The sequence below is a fragment of the Bos grunniens genome, chromosome 13, assembly GCF_055505025.1.
Source record: "Bos grunniens cultivar Pamir isolate PY7600 chromosome 13, Bosgru_T2T1.0, whole genome shotgun sequence".
NCBI lineage: Eukaryota > Metazoa > Chordata > Mammalia > Artiodactyla > Bovidae > Bos > Bos grunniens.
In genome coordinates this window covers 40,226,258-40,248,273 of record NC_141177.1, presented here as the reverse complement: position 1 = coordinate 40,248,273, position 22,016 = coordinate 40,226,258, and the positions used below count along the sequence as shown (strand labels likewise).

General features: G+C 41.8%; 1 protein-coding gene across 4 annotated transcripts; it reads left to right on the top strand.

The window, feature by feature from the left end:
* The first annotated feature begins 5,878 nt into the window (after positions 1 to 5,878).
* LOC147360803 (aldo-keto reductase family 1 member C3-like) lies at positions 5,879 to 20,123 on the top strand. Of its 4 annotated transcripts, none has more exons than XM_086331147.1 (10): positions 5,879 to 5,964; positions 7,023 to 7,151; positions 10,180 to 10,347; positions 10,652 to 10,768; positions 12,798 to 12,875; positions 13,308 to 13,430; positions 14,218 to 14,327; positions 15,191 to 15,356; positions 17,217 to 17,299; positions 19,923 to 20,123. In XM_086331147.1, the coding sequence occupies exons 2-10, from the start codon at positions 7,068 to 7,070 to the stop codon at positions 19,963 to 19,965; spliced, it is 972 nt and encodes a 323-aa protein (XP_086187273.1). In that variant the 5' UTR covers positions 5,879 to 5,964; positions 7,023 to 7,067; the 3' UTR covers positions 19,966 to 20,123. The 4 variants fall into 4 exon arrangements, with proteins under 4 accessions (XP_086187273.1, XP_086187274.1, XP_086187276.1 ...); XM_086331148.1 differs by having other exon boundaries at positions 5,883 to 5,964; positions 6,985 to 7,151; XM_086331150.1 differs by having other exon boundaries at positions 5,959 to 6,069.
* The last annotated feature ends 1,893 nt before the right edge of the window (positions 20,124 to 22,016 follow it).

Below are 22,016 nucleotides of genomic sequence, written 5' to 3'. Positions count from 1 at the left end.
GAGGAGGACCCCACGCAGAGTGCCCCTTTAAGTGCCTGATTGCTGATCTACAGAGTAGGACCCCAGCCTGGGGCAGGAAGGGGGGCACTGGGAGGGGGGTCTTCTATGTGTCTGATGCATGGAACAACAGAGAAGGACCCCAGGCAAGGGAGCCCTCTAAGTGCCTGAACCGCAGAGCTATGGGCAAAGACTAGCCGAGAGTCCTTCTGATCGTCAGGTGCCAGAGGCTTGAGAAAAGACTCTGATAGGGCCAATAATCCAGCGGCTGAGGCAGTCCGTAGCCCTGCACACTTGGCGCCACCATGGTCCCCACAACCCAAGCAGCTCTGCCACCTTCATGCTCAACCCTCACTGGGGCAGAGCTGTCACAGGCAAAAAAAAGTCTTGTGTCTATGCATATGGGGTCCCTTTAGTCATGTCCATCTCTCTGTGACCCTGCGGACTGTGGCCTGCCAGGCTTTTCTATCAGCAGGGTCTCCAGGCAAGAATACTGGAGTGTATTGAACAATACTGGTTGCCATACACATACACATACTGAGACAAACCCTGAGTAGAGTGGGTTCAAGAAATGGCATGAAGAGACCAATGATAGACAGAGTATACACAGTTTTCAAAGACTTTGCTGTATTGAGGACCGCGGAATTGGGCAGTTGCTGAAAAAAGTGGAAAAGGCTCCTAGTTGGGGGAGATGACCACCTGGCTCTGAGGTCAGAGGAACGATCTAGCAGAGGGATGAAAACCTATGATGCGGCAGACGGAGGTGGGTTGACTTGAACCATGTCTGTATTAGTTACTTCTGCTGCTCCAACAAATGGCCAAATTTTGTGGCTTGACACACCAATTTGTTATTTTACATTTGTGGAGGTCAGAAATTCGAAATCAATGGGCTAAAATCAAAGGCCAGCAGGCCTGCATTCTTTTCTGGAAGGTGTAGGGGGCAATCTATTTTATCACCTTTTCCAGCCCCTAGAGAACAGGTCTTGTGTTGTTGGAAGAGGTTGTATGCTATGACTAGAGTGTTCTCTTGACAGAACTCTGTTAGCCTTTGCCTTGCGTTGTTTGCACTCCAAAGCCAAACTTGCCTGTTACTCCAGGTATCTCTTGACTTCCTACTTTTGGATTTCAGCTCCCTATGATGAAAAGGACATCTTTTTTTGGTGTTGGTTCTAGAAGGTCTTGTAGGTCTTCATAGAACCTTTCAACTTTAGCTTCTTCAGCATTTGTGGTTGGGGCATAGAATTCAATTACTGTGATGTTAAATGATTTCCCTTGGAAGTGAACCAAGATCATTCTGTCATTTTTGAGATTGTACCCAAGCACTGTATTTGGAATCTTTTATTGACTATGAGGGCTTCTCCTTTTACTCTAAGGGATTCTTGCCCACAGTAGTAGATATAATGGTCATCTGAATTAAATTTGCTGTCCATTTGAGTTCACTGATTCCTAAAATGTCCGTGTTTCCTTTTGCAATCTCCTGTTTGTCCACATCCAGTTTATCTGGATTAGAGACCTAACATTCCAGGTTCCTATGCAATATTATTCTTTACAGCATCAGACTTATACTTTCACCAACAGATACCTCTACAACTGGGCATTAATTCTGCTTTGGCGCAGCCTCTTGATTCTTTCTGGTGCTATTTCCCCCTCTTCCCTAGTAGCACATTGGGCGCCTCCTGACCTGGGGAGTTCATCCTTCAGTGTCATATCTTTTTGGCCTTTTCATTCTGTTCATGGGGTTCTCACAGCAAGAATGCTAAAGTGGTGTTCCATTGCCTTCTCTAGTGAACCACATTTTGCCAGAACTCCCCACCATGATTCGCCCATCTTGGGTGGCCCTGTATAGCATGACTTATAGTTTCATGAGTTACAGAAGACTGTGATCCCATGTGATCATTTTGGTTAGTTTTCTGTGATTGTGTTTTTCATTCTGAAGGCCATAGGATTGAAATTCTTGCTCCTCTGTCTGCCATGTGATGGATTTTCAAGCTTCCTGATGGGAGGGACTGACTGTGGGGAAAACTGAGTCTTACTCTGGTAGGCTGGGTCATGCTCAGTAAATCTTTTACCCAATTTTCTGTTTATAGGTGGGCCTGTATTCCCTCCCTGTAGTAGGAAAATCACTAGACCATTCACATATGACCTAAATAAGATCCCTTATGATGATATAATAGAAATGATTAATAGACTCAAGGGATTAAATTGATAGAGTTCCTGAAACTATGGATGATGTTTGTAACACTGTACAGGAGGTGGTGACCAAACCATCCCAAAGAAAAAGAAATGCAAGAAGGCAAAAAGGCTGTCTGAGGAGCCCTTGCAAATAGCTGAGGAAAGAGGAAGTGGGAAAGGCAAATGAGTAAGGGAAAAATATACCCAACTGAGTGCAGAGTCCCAAGGAATAGCGAGGAGAGATAAGAAAGCCTTTTTAAGTGAAAATGCAAAGAAATAGACTAAAACAATAGAATTGGAAAGACTAGATGTCTCTTCAAGAAAATTAGAGATACCAAGGAAACTTTTCATGTAAATATGAGCACAATAAAGGAAAGAAATGGTAAGGACCTAATAAAAGCAGAGGAGATGAAAAAGAGGTGCAAGAATACACAGAAGAACTGTACAAAAAAGGTCTTAATGACCTGGATAACCACGATGGTGTGGTCACTTACCTCTAGCCAGAATCCTGGAGTGTGAAGTCTAGTCATCCCAAGGAAGCATTACTATGAACAAAGTTAGTGGACATGATGGAATTCTAGCTGAGCTATTTCAAATTCTAAAAGATGATGCTGTTAAAGTGCTTCACTCAATATGCCAGCAAATTTGGAAAGCAAAGCAGTGGCCACAGGACTGGAAAAAGTGAGTTTTTATTCCAATCACAAAAAAGGGCAATGCCAAAGTATGTTCAAACTACTGCATATTGCACTTATTTCACATGCTAGCAAAGTAATGCTCAAAACCCTTCAAGCTAGACTTTAGCAATATGTGAACTGAGAACTTTTACAAGTTGGATTTAGAAAAAGTGGAGGAAGCAATGATCTAATTGCCAATATCTCTTGGATCATAGAAAAAGCAAGGCAGTTCCATAAAAACATCTACATCTGCTTCCATGACTGCTTAAAGTCTTTGACTGTGTGGATCACAACAAGCTGTGGAAAATTCTTAAAGAGATGGGAATAACAGAAAACCTTACCTGCCTCCTGAGAAACCTGTATGCAGGTCAAGAAGCAATAGTTGGAACCAGACATGGAACAATGAACTGGTTTAAGATCAGGAAAGGAGTACATCAAGGCTGTATATTGCCACCCTGCATATTTGACTTATATGTGGAGTACATCAAGCTAAGCGCAGGGTTGGATGAATCACAGGCTGGAATCAAGATTGATGGGAGAAATATCAATAACCTCAGTTATGCAGATAACTTTCGGGCAGAAAGCGAAGTTGAATTAAAGAGCCTCTTGATGAAGGTGGCAGAGGAGAGTGAAAAACTTGGCTTAAATTTCAGCATTCAAGAAAATAAGGTCACTGCAATCAGTCACATCATGTGCGAATGCATGTTAAGTCGCTTCAGTCATGTCTGACTCTTTGCGACCCTATGGACTGTAGCTGGCCAGGCTCCACTGTCCATGGGATTCCCTGAGCTAGAGACTGGAGTGGGTTGGCATGCCCTCCTTCAGGGGATCTTCCTGACCCAGGTGTAGAACCCATGTCACTTATGTCTCCTGCATTGGTAGGTTCCTTACCAGTAGTGCCACCTGGAAGCCTATCCAGTTCCATCACTTTATGACAAATAGATGGGGAAAAAATGGAAACAGTGACAGACTTTATATTTTCTTGGGCTCCAATCGCTGTGAACCATGACTACAGCCAGGAAATTAAGACACTTGGTCCTTGGAAAAAAAACTATAACACACCTAGACAGCGTATTAAGCAGAGACATCATTTTGCCCACCAAGTTTCATATAGTCAAAATTATGGTTTTCTCAGTAGTCATGTAGATGTGAGAGTTGGACCATAAAGAAGGCCAAAGAATTGATGCTTTTGAACGGTGGTGTTGGAGAAGATTCAGTCCCTTCAACGGCAAGGAGAACAAAGCAGTCAACCCTACAGGAAAACAACCTTGAATATTCATTGGAAGGACTGATGCTGAAGCTGAAGCTCCAATATTTTTCACCCTAATGCAAAGAGCTGACTCACTGGAAAAGACCTTGATGCAAGAAAGACTGAGGGCAGGAGGAGAAGGGTGCGACAGAGGATGAGCTGGTTTGATGGCATCATTGACTCAATGGACATGAGTTTGAGCAAACCCCAGGAGATAGTGAAGGACAGGGAATCCTTGTGTGTTACAGTCCATGGGGTGCAAAGAGTCGTCCTCGACTATGTCACTATACAACAAGAGAACGCTTCATTTTCTGTCTTGGACACTCTTCCAACATCTTCAGAGACAGCACATAGTGTCTTTGATTCTCTTATCTAACGCTCCTATCTTGCCACCTTCTCTTCGACTACAGCCCTCCCAGGTCCCACATATAAGGACTCTGTGAATATACCAGAGTGATCTAGGTAATCCAGGAATATCCCGCATCTCATGATTTTAATCACCTTTGATAAGTAGTTCCCCGACCAGGTTCGGAACCTGTGCCCCGTGCAGTGGAAGCACAGAGTCCTGACTATTGGACCACCAGGGAAGTCCTAGGTTAAGAGAATTTTAGCCATACTTTCATCAGATACATTTTCTGCCCCTTTCCTCCTCTCTTCTGCTTCTGGAACCCCTACACTGGAATGTTAGTATGCTCCATTCCCTAGTTAAGGTAGCAGTAATTATGCTTAATTTCTTCTTATGTTTCTCAATTCTGGTAAATTATATTGGTAAACTATCAAGGTCTATCTCATAACTGATTTCTTTTCAGGTGTTTATCCTTATTGTTTCATTTGACACAAATTCCTCTCTCTTCTCATTAACTTCCTCTCTCCCTGTGAAGTGAAAGTCACTCAGTCGTGTCTGACTCTTTGTGACCGCATGGACTGTATAGTCCATGGAATTCTCCAGGCCAGAATACTGGAGTGGGTAGCTGTTCCCTTCTCCAGGGGATCTTCCCAACCCAAAGATCGATCCAGGTCTCCCACACTGCAGGCAGATTCTTTACCAGCTGAGCCACCAAGGCATCCCTATAAAATTAGGTGAAAAACTTACCTGTTCTGGTCTTGCAGGGGTGTCCATGTGTGGACAGGTCCCTGTGCAGTCTTTGTGCCCAGAGGATCTGGGGCAGAGCTGGAGCTGATATTGGCAGGGTCACCCCATCCCCAGGGCATGCTGGCAGCTTGGTGGGAGGGGAGAGAGGCTACACCAGAGCCAAGTGTGAGCAGAGGCTTCTGGACCGTGTGGGTCCCAAGGTGCTGGAGCAGAACTCTGATGGCTGTGTCCAAACTCATTCCATCCCTTGTAAGTGTGCACTGCCCCATCCAGATGTGTGTGTATGTTCCTGTGTGTGTTGCTGTGTGTGTGTGTGTGTATTCCTGTGTGTGTTTGTGTTCATCACTGGGTACTTGAAACAGCAAGTAAAAATTTGCTCTTGGTAGATTTGTTTCTTGTCCTGACTTTTCTTCATTAATTTGCTCATCATGCTCCTAGTCCTGGGATCAGCCCAACAAGAAAGCTAAGGGGTCTCAGTCATTTCTGAGTCATCATCGTGCCTGGCCCGAGAATCGCTTTCTGATTCTGGTAAATTTATGACTTTTTTGAATGCCCTATGTCCCCCAAAGCCACACCCCAGTTCTATTCAGGGTTTTACTAATACATGGTCTAGTCTATGTCTCCACCTTTATTCCTTTGTCCTTGAGTCCCTGTGTGTATATTTATATATATATATATTTATATATATTCCTCCTGTAGCTGTAATAGCCACTCCAGCTGCTCTTCAGTTTAAGTTTAGAGTTAAGTGGAACAGACACCAGTCTCCAGACAGTCCCCAGGTAGGTTGGAACACTGCACATACAGTTTTCTCTGATTATTCTGGTTTGACGGAGGCAACTGGAACTGATCAATACTGCACTGCCCCAGGCAGGAGGAGGGTACAGGTGAGTAATACACGATGACATTTTCTGTCATTCTGTTCTGGATTTTTCCTAGTTACCTGTTCACTTTTTTTTGTTATAGATCTTTGTTTGACTGTTTTCCAGAGCTCCTATGAGGTTTTTCAGCTGCCTTCTCTTTTTTTTCTTGTTTTTCCATGGGAGACTTCTGTCCTCCCATCTCACCATTTTGCTGACATCACTGTACATGTTAAATTTTATTTGTCTTCACAATATCCCTGTCTATAACTGCATCTTTCCAAATTTGTCATATTTTAATTTTTATAGGTTTTTCTTTTATGAATAATGTGGAATAGTTAGTAAATTATGTAAAATATGTGTCAGTTACATTATGAGAGTACTATTAGAGTTACATAATTAAGTACAAGGTATGATCACTCAGAGTTTGTACACTGCACATGATATCCTAAAACTATTAATAATTAATCTCCAATAAGCACTTTGGCAAAATGTCTGGTTTCCATATCATGTTCAGGATTTCACCAGTCAGGTCTGTAAAGCATAATAATTTTGCTGGTGGAAAGTGTAAAAAGGCAAATTTATATTTATTTGAAGTTTTGATTCTTTATTAAAGGGTAACATTTTCAAAAATGCTTATTAAACACTTTTAGATTGTGTGATTTGTGTATGCGTGTGTGTTTGTACTGTAAGACCGTTGTTTCAACTGATGTTTGATCGAGATTGGCTTTGTAATAGAAAAATAAAAAATATTGCTCTTGTGGAAGTTTCTAGTCTAAAATATGGTCAATAATTATTCAGCACATATCATCATTATATAAGTGTTTTACTGCTAAAAAAAAAAGCAAACAAGCTAACTGATTTCAATCCTGTTCTTACTCAATGGGAACTGGTTTAATCATGCTCCTCCTACAATATATCTGCTAACATTGGATGGTGCAGCTGGGATGTTACCTTCCTGTTATTCCTAACCTGTGAAGGAAGAAGAAAAACATCAGTCTGCTTACTCCAAGGAGAAATAGGCAATGGATCCCAAAAGCCAGAGAGTGAAACTTAATGACGGCCACTTCATTCCTGTCCTGGGATTTGGAACCTATGCACCTCCAGAGGTAACAGTAGCAGTTGTAGGTCGAGATATAAGTAGTAGTGGATGTAACATGAGTGAAAAGGACTTGGGTTGTCAAGCACTGAGCTCCTGTGTGACTCTGGGAGGATCATATTGTTCCACTTACCAGGCCAGAACCATGCCCTATGAAAGAGGAGAGAACATTCAGTCTTCACTCTGCATCAGGGTATGAAACTGTGCTCACCTGTAGATTACTCTGGGCCTGGGTTCCCCTCCAGTTTCTGTCTCTTTCCCAGCTTGGCAGAAGAGGTGAGACTCGGCTGTCAAGATCACTGACTGTCAGCTGCTTTCCTTTGTGGGTGACTGCAGTTACAAGATTTCTCTGTATGTTTTATTAGTTCAAGAGCTCTTTCCTGCTTCCAATAATACATGACCCAGAGAAGTATTTGAGGTGGAAGATCCTGAAGATGAGGTGACTGAAAACTAATGGGAGAGAACTGCTTTTCTACTGTGGGATACCTGCTTGGTGCCAGGCAAGAAGCACTCCAGCTGCGTTTTGCCTTGTGCTCTGTTTCTGCTTGGAAACTTCTTCTGATGGGAACCTTAGTATCACTTGAGGGGATAAGATACAATCTTACAGGCCAGGTTTTGTAATGTATCCTGGGGTTTTGTAATGTGTTTTTATTAAAGTATGGTCTGCAGTGCTTGGTCATAAGAGGGGTTAGTGGACAAGTCTCTAGACTGCAAGCCAGAAAGTTTGCTGTCTATCTTGTCTTTAGAATAGATGTGACAAGGGACTGGACTTATACTTTGAGGTTTACTATTCTAATTTATAAAATGGAAAAATTATTAAGAGACACTTTGCAGATAGACGACAGAACTTGTTTACTTCGTTGAGCACATTGGGTTGAGGGGAGGAAAGGGACAGGGCTGTTACTGAAGCTCATGGGCTCATTCCCAGGTACATCCCTGAAGGTGAACATCACTCAGTCGTGTCTGACTCTTTGTGATCCCATGGACTGTACAGTCCATGGAATTCTCCAGGCCAGAATACTGGAGTGGGTAACCTTTCCCTTCTCCAGGGGATCTTCCTATCCCAGGGATCGAACCCAGGTCTCCTGCATTGCAGGCAGATTCTATACTGTCTGAGACACCAGGGAAGCCCATCCCCAAATGGGCTGTGCATTTGGGGATGTGCATTTAAGAAAAACCAGAACTAGACCCAGCAGGAGTCTGTTACACCAATTATCTACCTCCTTGAAATGGGAAAGATTCTGAAACACATTAAAAGAAATGGAATATTATTGAGCATTGAAGACAAAGTTAACCCATTTGCAATCACACAGAAGAACTGGGAGAACATTAAGCTAAGTGAAGTAAGCCAGAAATAGAAAGACAAATACTGCATAATATCCTTGTAAGTGGAATCTAAAATAGTGGTACTCATAGAAGAGAGAGTAGAGGTATGGTGAGCAGAAGCTGGTGACAAGCCTGGGAAAAATGGAAAGATGTTGGTCAAGGGTACAACCTTCTGTTATAAGAGGCATAATTCTGGAGACCTGATGTACAGCAAGTTGACTATAGTTAAAAATAATGGGCTATATCTTGAGATTTTGTAGAGACCAGATCTATATCTTCTTACAAGCACTTCTAAAAGGTAGCTATGTGAGGTGATGGTGTTAACTAGCTTGCTTGTGGTAATTAATAAGAATGGAAACTTGTATGGGTAAGTACAATCCTGAGAAATGCCAGGCTGGATGAAGCTCAAGCTGGAATCAAGATTGCCGTGAGAAATATCAGTAACCTCAGATATGCAAATAACACTACCATAATGGCAGAAAGTGTAGAGGAATTAAACAGCCTCTTGATGAAGGTGAAAGTGGAGAGTGAAAAACCTGGCTTACATTTGAAAAACTATGATCATGGCATCCTGTCCCATAACTTTATGGCAAATAGATGGGGAAACAATGGAAACAGTGACAGACTCTTTTTTTGTTGTCTCCAAAACTACTGCTAATGGTGTGTAGCCAGGAAATTAAAAGACACTTGCTCCTTGGAAGAATAGCTATAACAAACTTGGACAGCGTATTAAAAAGCAGAGACATTACTTTGCCCACAAAGGTCCATATTGTCAAAGCTATGGTTTTTCCAGTAGTCATGTTTGTGTATGGATGTAAGTGCTGGACCATAAAGAAGGCTGTGCACCAAAGAATTGATGCATTTGAACTGTGGTGTTGGAGAAGACTCTTGAGAGTCTCTTGGACAGCCAGAAGATCAAACTAGTCAATCCTTGAGGAAATCAACCCTGAATATTCCTTGGAATAACTGATGCTAAAGCTGAAGCTCCAATATTTTGGCTACTTGATGCTAGTGACAACCCATGGCAAAACACCCTGATTCTTGGAAAGATTTAGAGCAAGAAGAGGAGGGGACAGAGGATGAGATGGTTTGATAGCATCAGTCTCTTGATGGACATGAGTTTGAGCAAACTCTGGGAGATGGTGAAGAACAGAGAAATCTGAAGTGCTGCTGTCCACAGGGTTACAAAGAGTCAGACATGACTGAGCAAGTGAATAATAAGAATAACTTATATGAGAACATCACATTGTACACCTTGAAAAGATACTGTTTTTTTGGGGGGGGTGCATTCTGTGTGGCTTCACTGGTAGATAGAAGTCTCAGAAGCTTTCACCTTGGTTCTTGATACTTTTACCAGGTACCTTGTAACTTTGCTCATTTTGCTTCAAATACCTCACATTATAAATCATATTCATGACTACAACATTTTGTTGAGTCCTTTGAGTTCTTTCATCAAATCACTGAACCTAAAGGTGGTTTTGCCATCCTATGATACCAGCAATCAGCCACTGATCACCTGAAGTTGAAGGGTTCCTGGGTAGTGTTCATTTAATTACTTATTAGGAATGTTAAGGGAAACTGTCATGGGTTCATTACTACACATACAGAACTAATCAAAGACACAGAAAAAAGTTGATTCTTGGGAAGATCAAAGCTTGTGTCTAGCAATATCTTATGTGGATATTCAACTTCTACCTTTGTTGGTTATGTAGGTTGCTAAGAAGGAAGCTCTGGAATTCACCCCATTCGCTATAGAGGTTGGGTTCCGCCATATTGACTGTGCTCATGCTTACCAAAATGAAGAGGAGATTGGCCAGGCCATTCAAAGCAAGATTGCAGATGGCACTGTGAAGAGAGAAGACATATTCTGCACTTCAAAGGTACTGTGTGTATTGTGTGTGTGCACGTGTGCAAGTGATTGTGCCCAGATGACAATTACATAATAGGATCCTTTGGTGGAGTTGTTTGGGGAACTATGCTTACTGGTATATTCCTAAAGTATTAGAGTTCCCTGGTGGTTCAGTGTGCTTGGTGCTTTACTGCCATGAGCCGGGATTCCATCCTTGGTAGGGAAAGTAATATCCCACAAGCCTCAAAAAAAAAAAAAAAGAAAGAAAGAAAGAAAGAAAGAAAAAAATTACCTTGTGTATTATTAATGCAACTTTCATTCTTTAACCTCTACAGCTTTGGTTGACTTCCCTTCGACCAGAGTTGGTCCGACCAGCCTTGGAAAAGTCACTGAAAAATCTTCAACTGGACTATGTCGATCTCTATATTATGCATTATCCAATGGCTCTGAAGGTTAGAAATTTGTGTGATCACATCAATGTTATATCTTGTGTTAGAATGTGTATCAACTTGCATGGATAGCTGAATAAAGATTTTCCTTAGTACATTGAAAGGATGATTACACTAGAGTAGAATCCCCCAAATAATCCTTTGTGATTTTTTTTACTGAGTTTTTTGAAAGGAGTTAATAATCTGAGGCTCTGCCTGAAAAGTTAAAGGAAATAGAAATCAGCCAGTTCTGCACTCAGTCCTTGTTATGACTCCTGAGTGTCTGGGGATTTCATGAACCAAGAGTTTGGTGCAGCTGTGGTGAGCATGACACTGCCTTACATTGGACATGATGAGTTAATCTTGTCTTTTACTCTTTCAAGTTGAGCAGATTTGGTGGTGCTTCCTCTGGGTGAGTCAAATCTCTTAACTGTATAGGAAGTTGGGGGACATTGCCTACACTCTTGCCTGTCTTCATGATAAGGTTTGTAGACTGCACTTAGCCATTAAGAATGGTGGTTTACTTAGAACTGTTGATTTCAAGTTACGGAAATAAACTCAAGCCATCTAATGCAAAATCGCTTAGTGGACTATGTAGATGGCAAGTCCCAGACACAGAGAGTTTTGAGGATTTGCAGCAGTGTTCAGAAATGTCCCCTTTCTTCTATCCCTTATCAGGACACTACTCATGATTTAGTTTATTTTTTACTGAACATTTTCCATTGGAGGCAAATATGAACTTGGGGCGGTTTGAGGCTCATGGTCATGACTATTTGAGAGCATGTGTGGATTGTCCACATTCCATATCCACCTGAAGATAGCCTTGCTGGTTCCCATGCCTGCCCTAGGGCACCTGATGCTCAGAGGGAAAAGAAAGTCTGATATCTAGCCATATGAAGACGGCAGTTTTTACTCTGGAAATTATGTCATGTAACTTACTGCCATTTCCAGCCCCAAAAGGCATTTCAAAATAGGCAAGTACAAGGAGCAGACAAAATTCAGAGAAGTCACTGTGAGTCCCTTTTCAGATCAGATCAGTCGCTCAGTCATGTCCGACTCTTTGCGACCCCATGAATCGCAGCACGCCAGGCCTCCCTGTCCATCACCAACTCCCGGAGTTCACTGAGACTCACGTCCATCGAGTTTGTGATGCCATCCAGCCATCTCATCCTCTGTTTTCCCCTTCTCCTCTTGCCCCCAATCCCTCCCAGCATCAGAGTCTTTTCCAATGAGTCAACTCTTCGCATGAGGTGGCCAAAGTACTAGAGTTTCAGCTTTAGCATCATTCCTTCCAAAGAACACCCAGGACTGATCTCCTTTAGCATGGACTGGTTGGATCTCCTTGCAGTCCAAGGGGCTCTCAAGAGTCTTCTCCAATACCACAGTTCAAAAGCATCAATTCTTTGGTGCTCAGCCTTCTTCACAGTCCAACTCTCACATCCATACATGACCACAGGAAAAACCATAGCCTTGACTAGACGGACCTTTGTTGGCAAAGTAATGTCTCTGCTTTTCAACATGCTATCTAGGTTGGTCATAACTTTCCTTCCAAGGAGTAAGCGTCTTTTAATTTCATGGCTGCAGTCACCATCTGTAGTGATTTTGGAGCCCAGAAAAATAAGGTCTGACACTGTTTCCACTGTTTCCCCATCTATTTCCCATGAAGTGCTGGGACCGGATGCCATGATCTTCGTTTTCTGAATGTTGAGCTTTAAGCCAACTTTTTCACTCTCCTCTTTCACTTTCATCAAGAGGCTTTTTAGTTCCTCTTCACTTTCTGCCATAAGGGTGGTGTCATCTGCATATCTGAGTCCCTTTTAGGACCTAGAAAAATTGTATTTATTACAACATATATTGAGTGTAAGAGATTGGAATAAGCCTCTTTCCTAAAGGTATTCTTGACAACTACATATATGCAAATCACTTTGCAAATATTAATATTTAGAAATTTGTAAACCTACCTGATGGAGGTTTAAACCCTGGTGCTTGGCAGCCTGGCTAAATGCAGAGAAATTATTTTGTGACATGTCTAAAATGACTGCTTCTATTCCAGCCAGGGGAGGAATTATCCCGCAAAGATGAAAATGGAAAACTGATATTTGACTCAGTGGATTTCTGTCGCACGTGGGAGGTGAGTCCAGGGAGGAGAGAACCAGTGGAGGAGCCAGAAGAGGGGGAGCCTCCTTCATTTCTTCTACCTATGAGAATGGGCTCTGGACCATTAGAGTCAGCAGTTCATGAATCTAAGGGCACGGATGCTGGGGTTGTGTGGAGGAAACCATTGCTGGAATGTTCACAGAGAGAAATGGAGGAGGAGAATTTGGGACAGTGTAGACAGGTATCTTTTCCCTTCCATGTGATATATCTTCACATGAAATTTTTCTAAGGCAGAAGCAGTAGTTTTTCTTTTTATATCATGACCTTCTTCCCAGTTTTTCTTCTTGATAGTCAAGGGTAATTCTTGATGGATGAGTGTGATTACTGATATTTTTCAGCATTTATTCTTATCCTATTGCCCATTCCAAGAGACTGTTCATGACTGTTCACCACCTTTCCCTCCCAGGCCCTGGAGAAGTGTAAGGATGCAGGGCTGACCAAGTCCATTGGGGTGTCCAACTTCAACCACAAGCAGCTGGAGAAGATCCTGAACAAGCTGGGGCTCAAGTACAAGCCCGTCTGCAACCAGGTGAGCAGCTCAGCTCCTCTCCGTCCTGCTCTTCACAACCTCCTTCTTGCACTGGAGCCAGATGTCTGTCTTTCCTCTCCTCCTATTCATCTGACCTTTGTGGGGCAGAGGATTCTAGAGAGCAGAGCCTCTCTGGATGTTGTGAGTAGAATCTGTAGCAGTATCTCTACAGGTGGATGCCTTCCTTCTAAACTGTGGGTAGAACTCAGAACTAGAGGAAGGAGGCATTTCCCTGAGATGAAAGGATAAGCAGATGGAGGGAAAAGTGCCCTGAAGAGAACTGCATACAGGAAGGAAGACGATGAAAACATGGAATCAGAAGTAAATTAATAAAGAGTCAAAACAGCTGAGATGGATTTTAAGGGTTTGTGTGGGGTTCTGGTGTCTGATTTCTTGGTCTAGTTGTCTCAGCCTTTATGAGTCATAAACAGGGAGCATAGTTCAGAAAAATGTGTTGGAGGTGATGAAAATCATCCAGGTTAGAGGGTGACGTTAAAGGCTCAAGGTGATGCTAGTACTTTATGAAATATTTACTCAGGAACATCTAGTCAAATGTAGAGCACAGCTTTCAATTACTCAATATTGGACTGGTTCTCCCATCCATGTCTATCATAAAATTAACTGTATAAATACACTTTTCTCTGTTTCTCTGTAAATGTTGACATTTCCCGTTTTCATTTAATATTCTAGTCTTCCCTTTAGCCTTTGAAAACTTTTAATCTTTCTCTGTCATATTAATATTGCCTTTGCATATAATCTGACACTCTTCTCTTTGGGCATTCTACAGGTGGAATGTCACCCTTATCTCAACCAGAGCAAACTGTTGGATTTTTGCAAGTCACATGAAATTGTTCTTGTTGCCTATGCTGCTCTGGGATCCCAGCGAGTAAAAGAATGGTATTGAATCCTAATGAAGACATCTGGAGTTTCCCTGAAATTCAATTTTTGATGAAATAATTTAAATAACACAGTACTCAGATAACTCTCATAGGGAGAGGGGAGAGAGGGGTGGGATGAAATGAATCCTTCTCTTTTATCTTCCCATCACCCAGACATTTTTTCTACATTGTATTAGCTTGTAGACTCATCAATAACAAATGTCTGCGTTGAAATCTATATATAATCCCCCAGTTGAGACCAGAGACACAGGCTGATGTCATGATTTACTTATTAACTAATGAACACATTTGTAAAAATAGATGTTACAAGCCTCACTTAGCTTATATCTAAAATTTGGACAATATGTAACTGCTCGGTATATCATGATAGAAAACATTTCAATTTGAAGCACTTCTGTGAACATCCTAAAAAAATAATAATGAAATAAACATCTCTTATTTTTGAGACTACTCAATTTTTATCAATACCTTAAAAAGTGAAATTTAAAAAGAATTCCTGGGCTTTCCCTACTGTTTCTCTATGTATGTCCTTGATTGCAGAAGAAAAACAACCCCTGAGAATTAAAGAAAATAATCCACAATTTGGCATTCAGGTCTCAACTCAATAATGCTTCTGAATCCCCTGCAGAGCTCTGTAAACACAGAATGGGAAGTGACTCAGTAGAGGTTCTGATTCATTTGTCTTCAGCTCAGCCATGGAATTTGTATTTCTAATAAGATCCCAAGTGATGCTGATGCTGCTGGTCCCTGGATCAGACTTTGGGAAGCACTGGTCTAGAGTGGACGTACTTGGTCTGTTTGAGGAGCCTCTTTAGAAACTGCGTAGTCTCAGCTCTGCAGCATTTCTGAAATTCCTTCCAGGGTGAACCCAAACCATCCCGTTCTCCTGGAGGACCCGGTTCTCTCTGCCATTGCCCAAAAGCACAAGAAAACGGCAGCTCTGGTTGCCCTTCGCTACCAGATACAACGTGGGGTTGTGGTTCTGGCCAAGGGCAACAACAAGAAGTGGATCAAAGAGAACATGCAGGTGATGAGCAGGGCTGTGGGCAGAGGGTTCCTAAGGAAAATATCATAGTTTCTCTGTTTTCAATTGATAAAATTGCATCATGTGATTTTTCTTAGACTGTTTGAACTGCTCTAAGAAAACACTATAGGCTGAGTGGCTGTGAAAAAAAATTAACTTTGCTTCTCACAGTTGTGAAGCTGTAGATCTGAGATCAGGGTACCTGTGTGGTTGGGTGAGGGCTCTCCTCCAGGTCACAGGCTTCTCCTTGTATCTTTACATGTTGGAGGGGAAACAGAGCTCTCCCAAGTCTCTTATATGAATATGATATTCTTGAAAACTCATTTGTGAGGGCTCTGCCATCATAACCTACTCCTCCCTCAAAGGCTCCATTTTTAACACCATAACATGTGAATTTAGGGGCACAAAAATTATGGCAGCGATCTTTAGCTTTCAAAGCATTGTGGTTTTATTTAGTATTTCCCTGAATACTAATAGGCTTTCATCTCCATACATTTAATCTTTTTGAGTTTCTGTCTTTGTGAAGTTCCTCTTAATGACTTTGTCCACTTTAGCTAGGTTGTTTCTCTTTTGATTTATTTGTAGGGGACCATTATTGTGCCCTTAGCTGTACAGGAAACTCTCCCCAGTTTCAGGATTTAATGCAGAGTTCATGTATGTATCTCTGAATCTGTGGTTTGATAATCAGCCTGCACTCAGCTAAGCTGTTGTCCTCCAGGCTGGGCTCTTTTGTGCATTTGCAGTTCAGTGTTGAGCAGCTCCGGAGTTCCGCTTTAGCAGGTAGATGTGGCTCTTGTGAGAGGAGCCTGAAGACTTCTCTGTATAGTTTTTATTGGCTAGAATAAGGCAACTAACCTGGTCTTCTTTTCAGCACAGTGATATGATTCAATCAGTGAGTGGAGGAAAAAAACCTCTCCCTTTGGGGTCACAAAGAGTCAGAGATACTAAGTGACTGAATAACAAAAACAACTGTCCATTTCCACATTTTCATTGTCAACTCTGCCACATATCAAGTGTCCATAAGTGCATTTCTGCCCACTCTTTTCTATTTAACGATTTCTGTACTGTGTTACTGAAGTAAAAAATAAGTTTTGCTTTTCAGTACGGTACTTTCTACTATTTTAAGGATGTCTTGACTGCTTCTGACTAGCTCTTCTCTTATTTAAAATTTAGTATCACTATACCAACTTTCACAACAGAGTATGTGTTTAAGTCTTTGGTTCATATTGTATTGAAACAAGAGATCACTTGGGAGAAAATGAATTTCTTTACAAAATTGAGCTTTCCATTTCATTGTTATGATGTGGATTTTTAATAATTTGTTGTTCCTTAATGTTTAAACACTTCTCATAACTTTCTCTAGGAAGGTATATACATAGAGTTTTTTTAGATTCAATCATAGATAATGAGTAGTTTGATATCAGATTCCTGAACAGGCTTTCTCAGGGGAGCCTCCTTCCCACATTGCTTCAGCCGAATGCTGTCACCCTTGGGGTGTGTTGGGGAGAGGCAATCAGTCTAATGTCAGCTCAGGTTCAGGTATCAAGTCAGGAGTGTCTAAAAGCAGTGTGTTTGGAAAAAAACTATTTCAGATTTCTTGTTTTTTGTCTCAAGTGATTCACTTAGGAAGATAAGCGAGTGATGCGCTCTAATGTTTGTGAAGTGGACAGAGAAGGAGAACCTGTGGGAAGGGATAGGTTAGAACTCAGCAGAAGGTCCCAGGCTTATTCGTCTGGAAACTGAGGACAGACACGTCTTCCCTGTCCCCTCTTTCTGTCTGCATCCGGCTGGAAAGTCCTCCAGTCCCCAAGGGGAGGCCAGCTCCTTAGGGGAGAGGTCAATGTGATTCTTCTTTTCTTCCAGGTGTTTGACTTTGAACTGACTCCAGAAGACATGAAAGCAATCGATGGCCTCAACAGAAATATAAGATATTACGAATTTCACGTGTAAGTGACTTGCCGATGTTTCCCACAAATACTGTTTTCTGTAGGAGGCAGGTCAGCAGGAGAGCTTGCTGCTGCTGCTGCTGCTGCTGCTAAGTCACTTCAGTCGTGTCCGACTCTGTGCGACCCCATACACGGCAGCCCACCAGGCTCCCCCGTCCCTGGGATTCTCCAGGCAAGAACAATGGAGTGGGTTGCCATTTCCTTCTCCAATGCATGAAAGTGAAAAGTGAAAGTGAAGTCGCTCAGTCGTGTCTGACTCTTAGGGATCCCATGGACTGCAGCCTACCAGGCTCCTCCGTCCATGGGATTTTCCAGGCAAGAGTACTGGAGTGGGGTGCCATTGCCTTCTGTAGCAGTCTGGTCAGCAGGGGAGCTTAGCTTTTTAAAAACTTAAATCTAGGAAAATAGTGCTGATTTCTAGAGTAGAAGTAAACCAGGGAGTTCCTGTAGACCTCATACCAGAGATTTCCTCTAGGGCTCTCTCTCTGACCAAGAGAAATGTGATGGGGCCCAGGCCAGCCCATCAATAAAATCACTGAGTTGAGGTCGTGGTGAATTCACTACTTTTTGCCCCGGATCCCTGTGGTGAAGGCAATGGCACCCCACTCCAGTACTCTCGCCTGGAAAATCCCATGGATGGAGGAGCCTGGTAGGCTGCAGTCCATGGGGTCGCTAAGAGTCGGATACGACTGAGTGACTTCACTTTCACTTTTCACTTTCATGCATTGGAGAAGGAAATGGCAACCCACTCCAGTGTTCTTACCTGGAGAATCCCAGGGTTGAGGGAGCCAGGTGGGCTGCAGTCTATGGGATCACACAGAGTCGGACACGACTGAAGTGACTTAGCAGCAGCAGCAGCAGCCCCTAATCCCTGTGCCTGGTGTACCTCCTCTCAAGGCTGAGTGACCCAGGAAACACAGAGGGCACAGTGCCTGCAGCCTTGTATTCTTTCAGGGTCCTGTGAACATATTTAATCTCTATTTCTTTCTACATCAGTGGAAAATTATTGTATTAATAATAACTGTATAATAATGAATCCATCATGAATTGCATTCAAGTTTTGTTGTTGTTATTTAGTCACTCAGTCATTTCCAACTCTTGGTATCCCATGGACTGTAGCCTGCCAGGCTTCTCTGTCCCTGGGATTTCCCAGGCAAGAATACTAAAGTGAGTTGCCATTTCCTTCTTCAGGGGATCTTGCTGACTCAGGGATCAAACCCATGTCTCCTGCTTTGCAGGTGGATCCTTTACCACTGAGCCACCTCAGAAGCCTGCAATCATGTGAACCCCAACACAACTATAAAATGTATTGTAGATGTTTTTATGGACGAGGGTCCTAGAAAGGCCAACATCCACCAGTGCTATGATGTCACATGGGCCTGCCCCACCCTGTCCCCTAAGTGTCTGGTGGACATTCTCCCTAATGGACATTTCTTCACCAAGACACCATCTGCTTCCTACAAATCAATCTCTTCACTGCCCTTTCTTCTCTATTACAACTCCCATGTCTTCATCCTTGTTTTCTCACAAAACTGAATTACAAGTAGATCATGAGCTTAACTGACCCTCCAGTGAGTGACTGCTTAGCAGGACACACTCAGGTAAGATTGTCTGGGTCTCTCAGGTTTCTTGAGTCAAGACTCACACCAGTGTTGCATTTGTCCATCAGGGGTCCATCTCATGGGGAGCCCCTACCCTCTTGACTTTGAATTAGTCACTAACATTGAATTCCAGCTGCCCAGTTACTGCAGGAAGATGTCAGGATTGAAGGGACAGAGGGTTAATCATACAGGGAGATGTTGGAAGGGAGTTTAGAGAGAAGGGATTACCAATTATTGGTGAAACTAAGATTTTGTTTCCAGTGAAAGATTTCAAAACTCTCCCTACTGTTTTTATAGCAGCTATCATGCTTCTGATAAAAAACATAATAATTGAAAAAAGGTGGATAGTTACATTTCTGTACTCTGTTGTGGGCTCAGGTAATGACCTGAACCAGGCTCCTGGTACTTGAAATTGCTCAGAATTCACTCTTTTGTCAATCAAATTGAAAAAGACAAATTCTGAAAGAAAAGTAGAAACATGGGAAAAATGAAAAAAGCAGTAATAGTGATTACTGCATAACCAATGTTTGACTAAATTAAAAAGGTAATGATCCCACTTTGAACTGTATGATTATTCAGGTGCGCATGGTAGCCTCCTATAGATGACAAGTTCCTTGCTGGAGGTGCTCTGTATTTTTGGAGTGCTCAGTATTTGCTTATCCATGAATGTGTGGTAAAGGCAGCTAATTTGTTCACTGTGCACCTTTTCATCAACTAGGGACCGAAGAGTTCTATCTGTGTTTGAAAGGACCTCCATAGTTAGCCCTAAGTCTTGTGCTCTCATATAAATTGTAACCTGAGTCCAACACCTGTCACTGTGGAGTGAATATCACACGTGAATGTTGGGCCTGGACGTGCAGGTGCCGTGTGCACATGGAGCAGACACCTGCCTGTTTAATTGTCAGGGGAGAATGAGGGACGCGTTTGTATATTTAGACAAATATATCCTGACTGCATCTATTGAACAGTACTTTTTGACAACATGGCAGATTTAATAAGTTAATCCTCCTCCTCTCTTTCAGTGGTGCTGGTCAGCCCGGCTATCCATTTTCTGAAGAATATTGACTCTCAGCTCTCACTGCGGTTCTTTGCGAATTACTTGCTTCTAGGACTATGAAGAGGATTTTTGTACTTGTTGGAGGTGCTTAAATGTCTGAATGTTTGAAAGTTTGCCTTTCCTTTAAAAAAATAAGCAGTTCATGAAACAATAAAGGCTTCAAAGTTAGAACACTTTTTTTGTGATTGATAAAAAATGCAAATTACACAAAGTTTGGAAAGTTGAAAGGAAATGATAGAAAACAAGGACAAGCTGTGATTAACCCATTTAATAATACTTAAATTTGGTGGCTTTTCTTATGATTTTCCTGTAGAAATGTGTGTGTGTGTTTTCACTTACAAAGGGAAAAGATTTTCAATTACAAGTTTTCTACTTATTTTTAACTTAGCATAATTATCTTGGTAAAATAAAAATATGACTTAAAAATCCAGTGTTATATTTTGCTTACTATAAAGCAGTATATCTTATTCTTTTATTTAATTTCTTATTTGTTTGCCCATGCTTTGCATTTTGATGACTTTTTATATATTTTGCCATTGATTCATTGGTGGTCATTCACTCATTAATTCAGCAAAACTTTATTGAATATTCTTTAGTAACACATGGTATTATCAATAAATATCAATTAAAATGAGAAATTCTTGAGTCAATAGCCTACTGGAGGATAAGACTGTGAATGAAATCAGGAGGACTTAGCTGTTAGAAATGTAAGTGCCTGTAGGAGATAATTCTGCACAATCTCTCTCATTTCTGTACATCCGTTAGGCAGAGACACCAACTACCCTTCATCCCACACAACTTTTCATTTGTACAAGAAACAGCCTTGCAACATAGAGACAGTGGCTCCATTCATTACTCTGGAACAGAAAATACTAAGTTCAAGAAGGACAAGTGTTATGTAGCATTTAAGGGACAGCAAGTTGGCTGACATCACTTTACTAACAAAGGTCCATCTAGTCAAAGTTATGGTTTTTCCAGTAGTCATGTATGGATGTGAGAGTTGAACTATAAAGAAAGCTGAGCAGTGAAGGATTGATGCTTTTTAATTGTGTTGTTGGAGAAGACTCTCGAGAGTCCCTTGAATTGCAAGGAAATCCAATCAGTCAATCCTAAAGGAAATTAGTCCATAATATTCATTGGAAGGACTGATGCTGAAGCTGAAACTCCAATACTTTGGCCACGTGATGTGAAGAACTGACTCATTTGAAAAGACCCTGATGCTGGGGAAGATTGAAGGTGAGAGGAGAAGGGGATGACAGAGGATGAGATGGTTGGATGGAATCACCACCTCAATGGACATGAGTTGAGTAAACTCAGGGAGTCAGTGATGTATAGGGAAGCCTGGTGTGCTGCAGTCCATGGGGTTGCAAAGAGTCGGACACGACTGAGACACTGAACTGAACTAAAGTTGGCTGATGTGGGTGAAGCTTAGTGAGGTGCAGAGACAGAAGCTGAAGATAAGCCAGAGAAGTAGTGGCGCCATAGGATTTATGTCACAAGGTGTTTTGAAAGGACTTTACTCTGAGGGAAACGGAGAATGATATTTTGGGTTCTGAGCAGAGTAGTTGCATAAATACATGCGCTTCAAAAAAAATTACCCTTATTGCTATTTTGAGAAGAAAAAGAAAAAAGAGCCCTCTTTTAGGACTCTACAGCAATCTAGGTGAGAGATGATGTTTGCTTGGACCACAGAAGGAACAGTAAGTGCAGTCAAAGTTGTTAAAATAAGGATACATTTTAAGGGCTGCATCAACTAGATTGTCTAATACATTGGACATAAAGTGAAAGGAAGAGGGGAATCAAAGCTGACTCCCAACGTTTGTGCTTAAGGGATAGGAAAAGGAGATGCCATTTTCTCAGATGGAGACAATGTAGGGGGGCACATTTTTGTGGGAAGATTATAAGTTCAATTACAGACATGTATCTTTGAGATGCCTTTAGGTACCCAAGTGAAGATGCATGCATATAGTTGGACATTAAGTCTATTAGAGAAAAGGGCTAGGTAAAATATTTATATTTGTCATATTTAGTTGCCACTTAAAGCCATGAAACTAGAAAA

Bases quoted from the DNA above. Each gene is read 5' to 3' on its own strand.
- LOC147360803 (XM_086331147.1), top strand. From the start codon at position 7,068: ATGGATCCCAAAAGCCAGAGAGTGAAACTTAATGACGGCCACTTCATT. The intron at 10,769-12,797 runs GTTAGAAATTTG...CTTCTATTCCAG, and splicing joins ATTATCCAATGGCTCTGAAG to CCAGGGGAGGAATTATCCCG. The intron at 12,876-13,307 runs GTGAGTCCAGGG...TTTCCCTCCCAG, and splicing joins ATTTCTGTCGCACGTGGGAG to GCCCTGGAGAAGTGTAAGGA.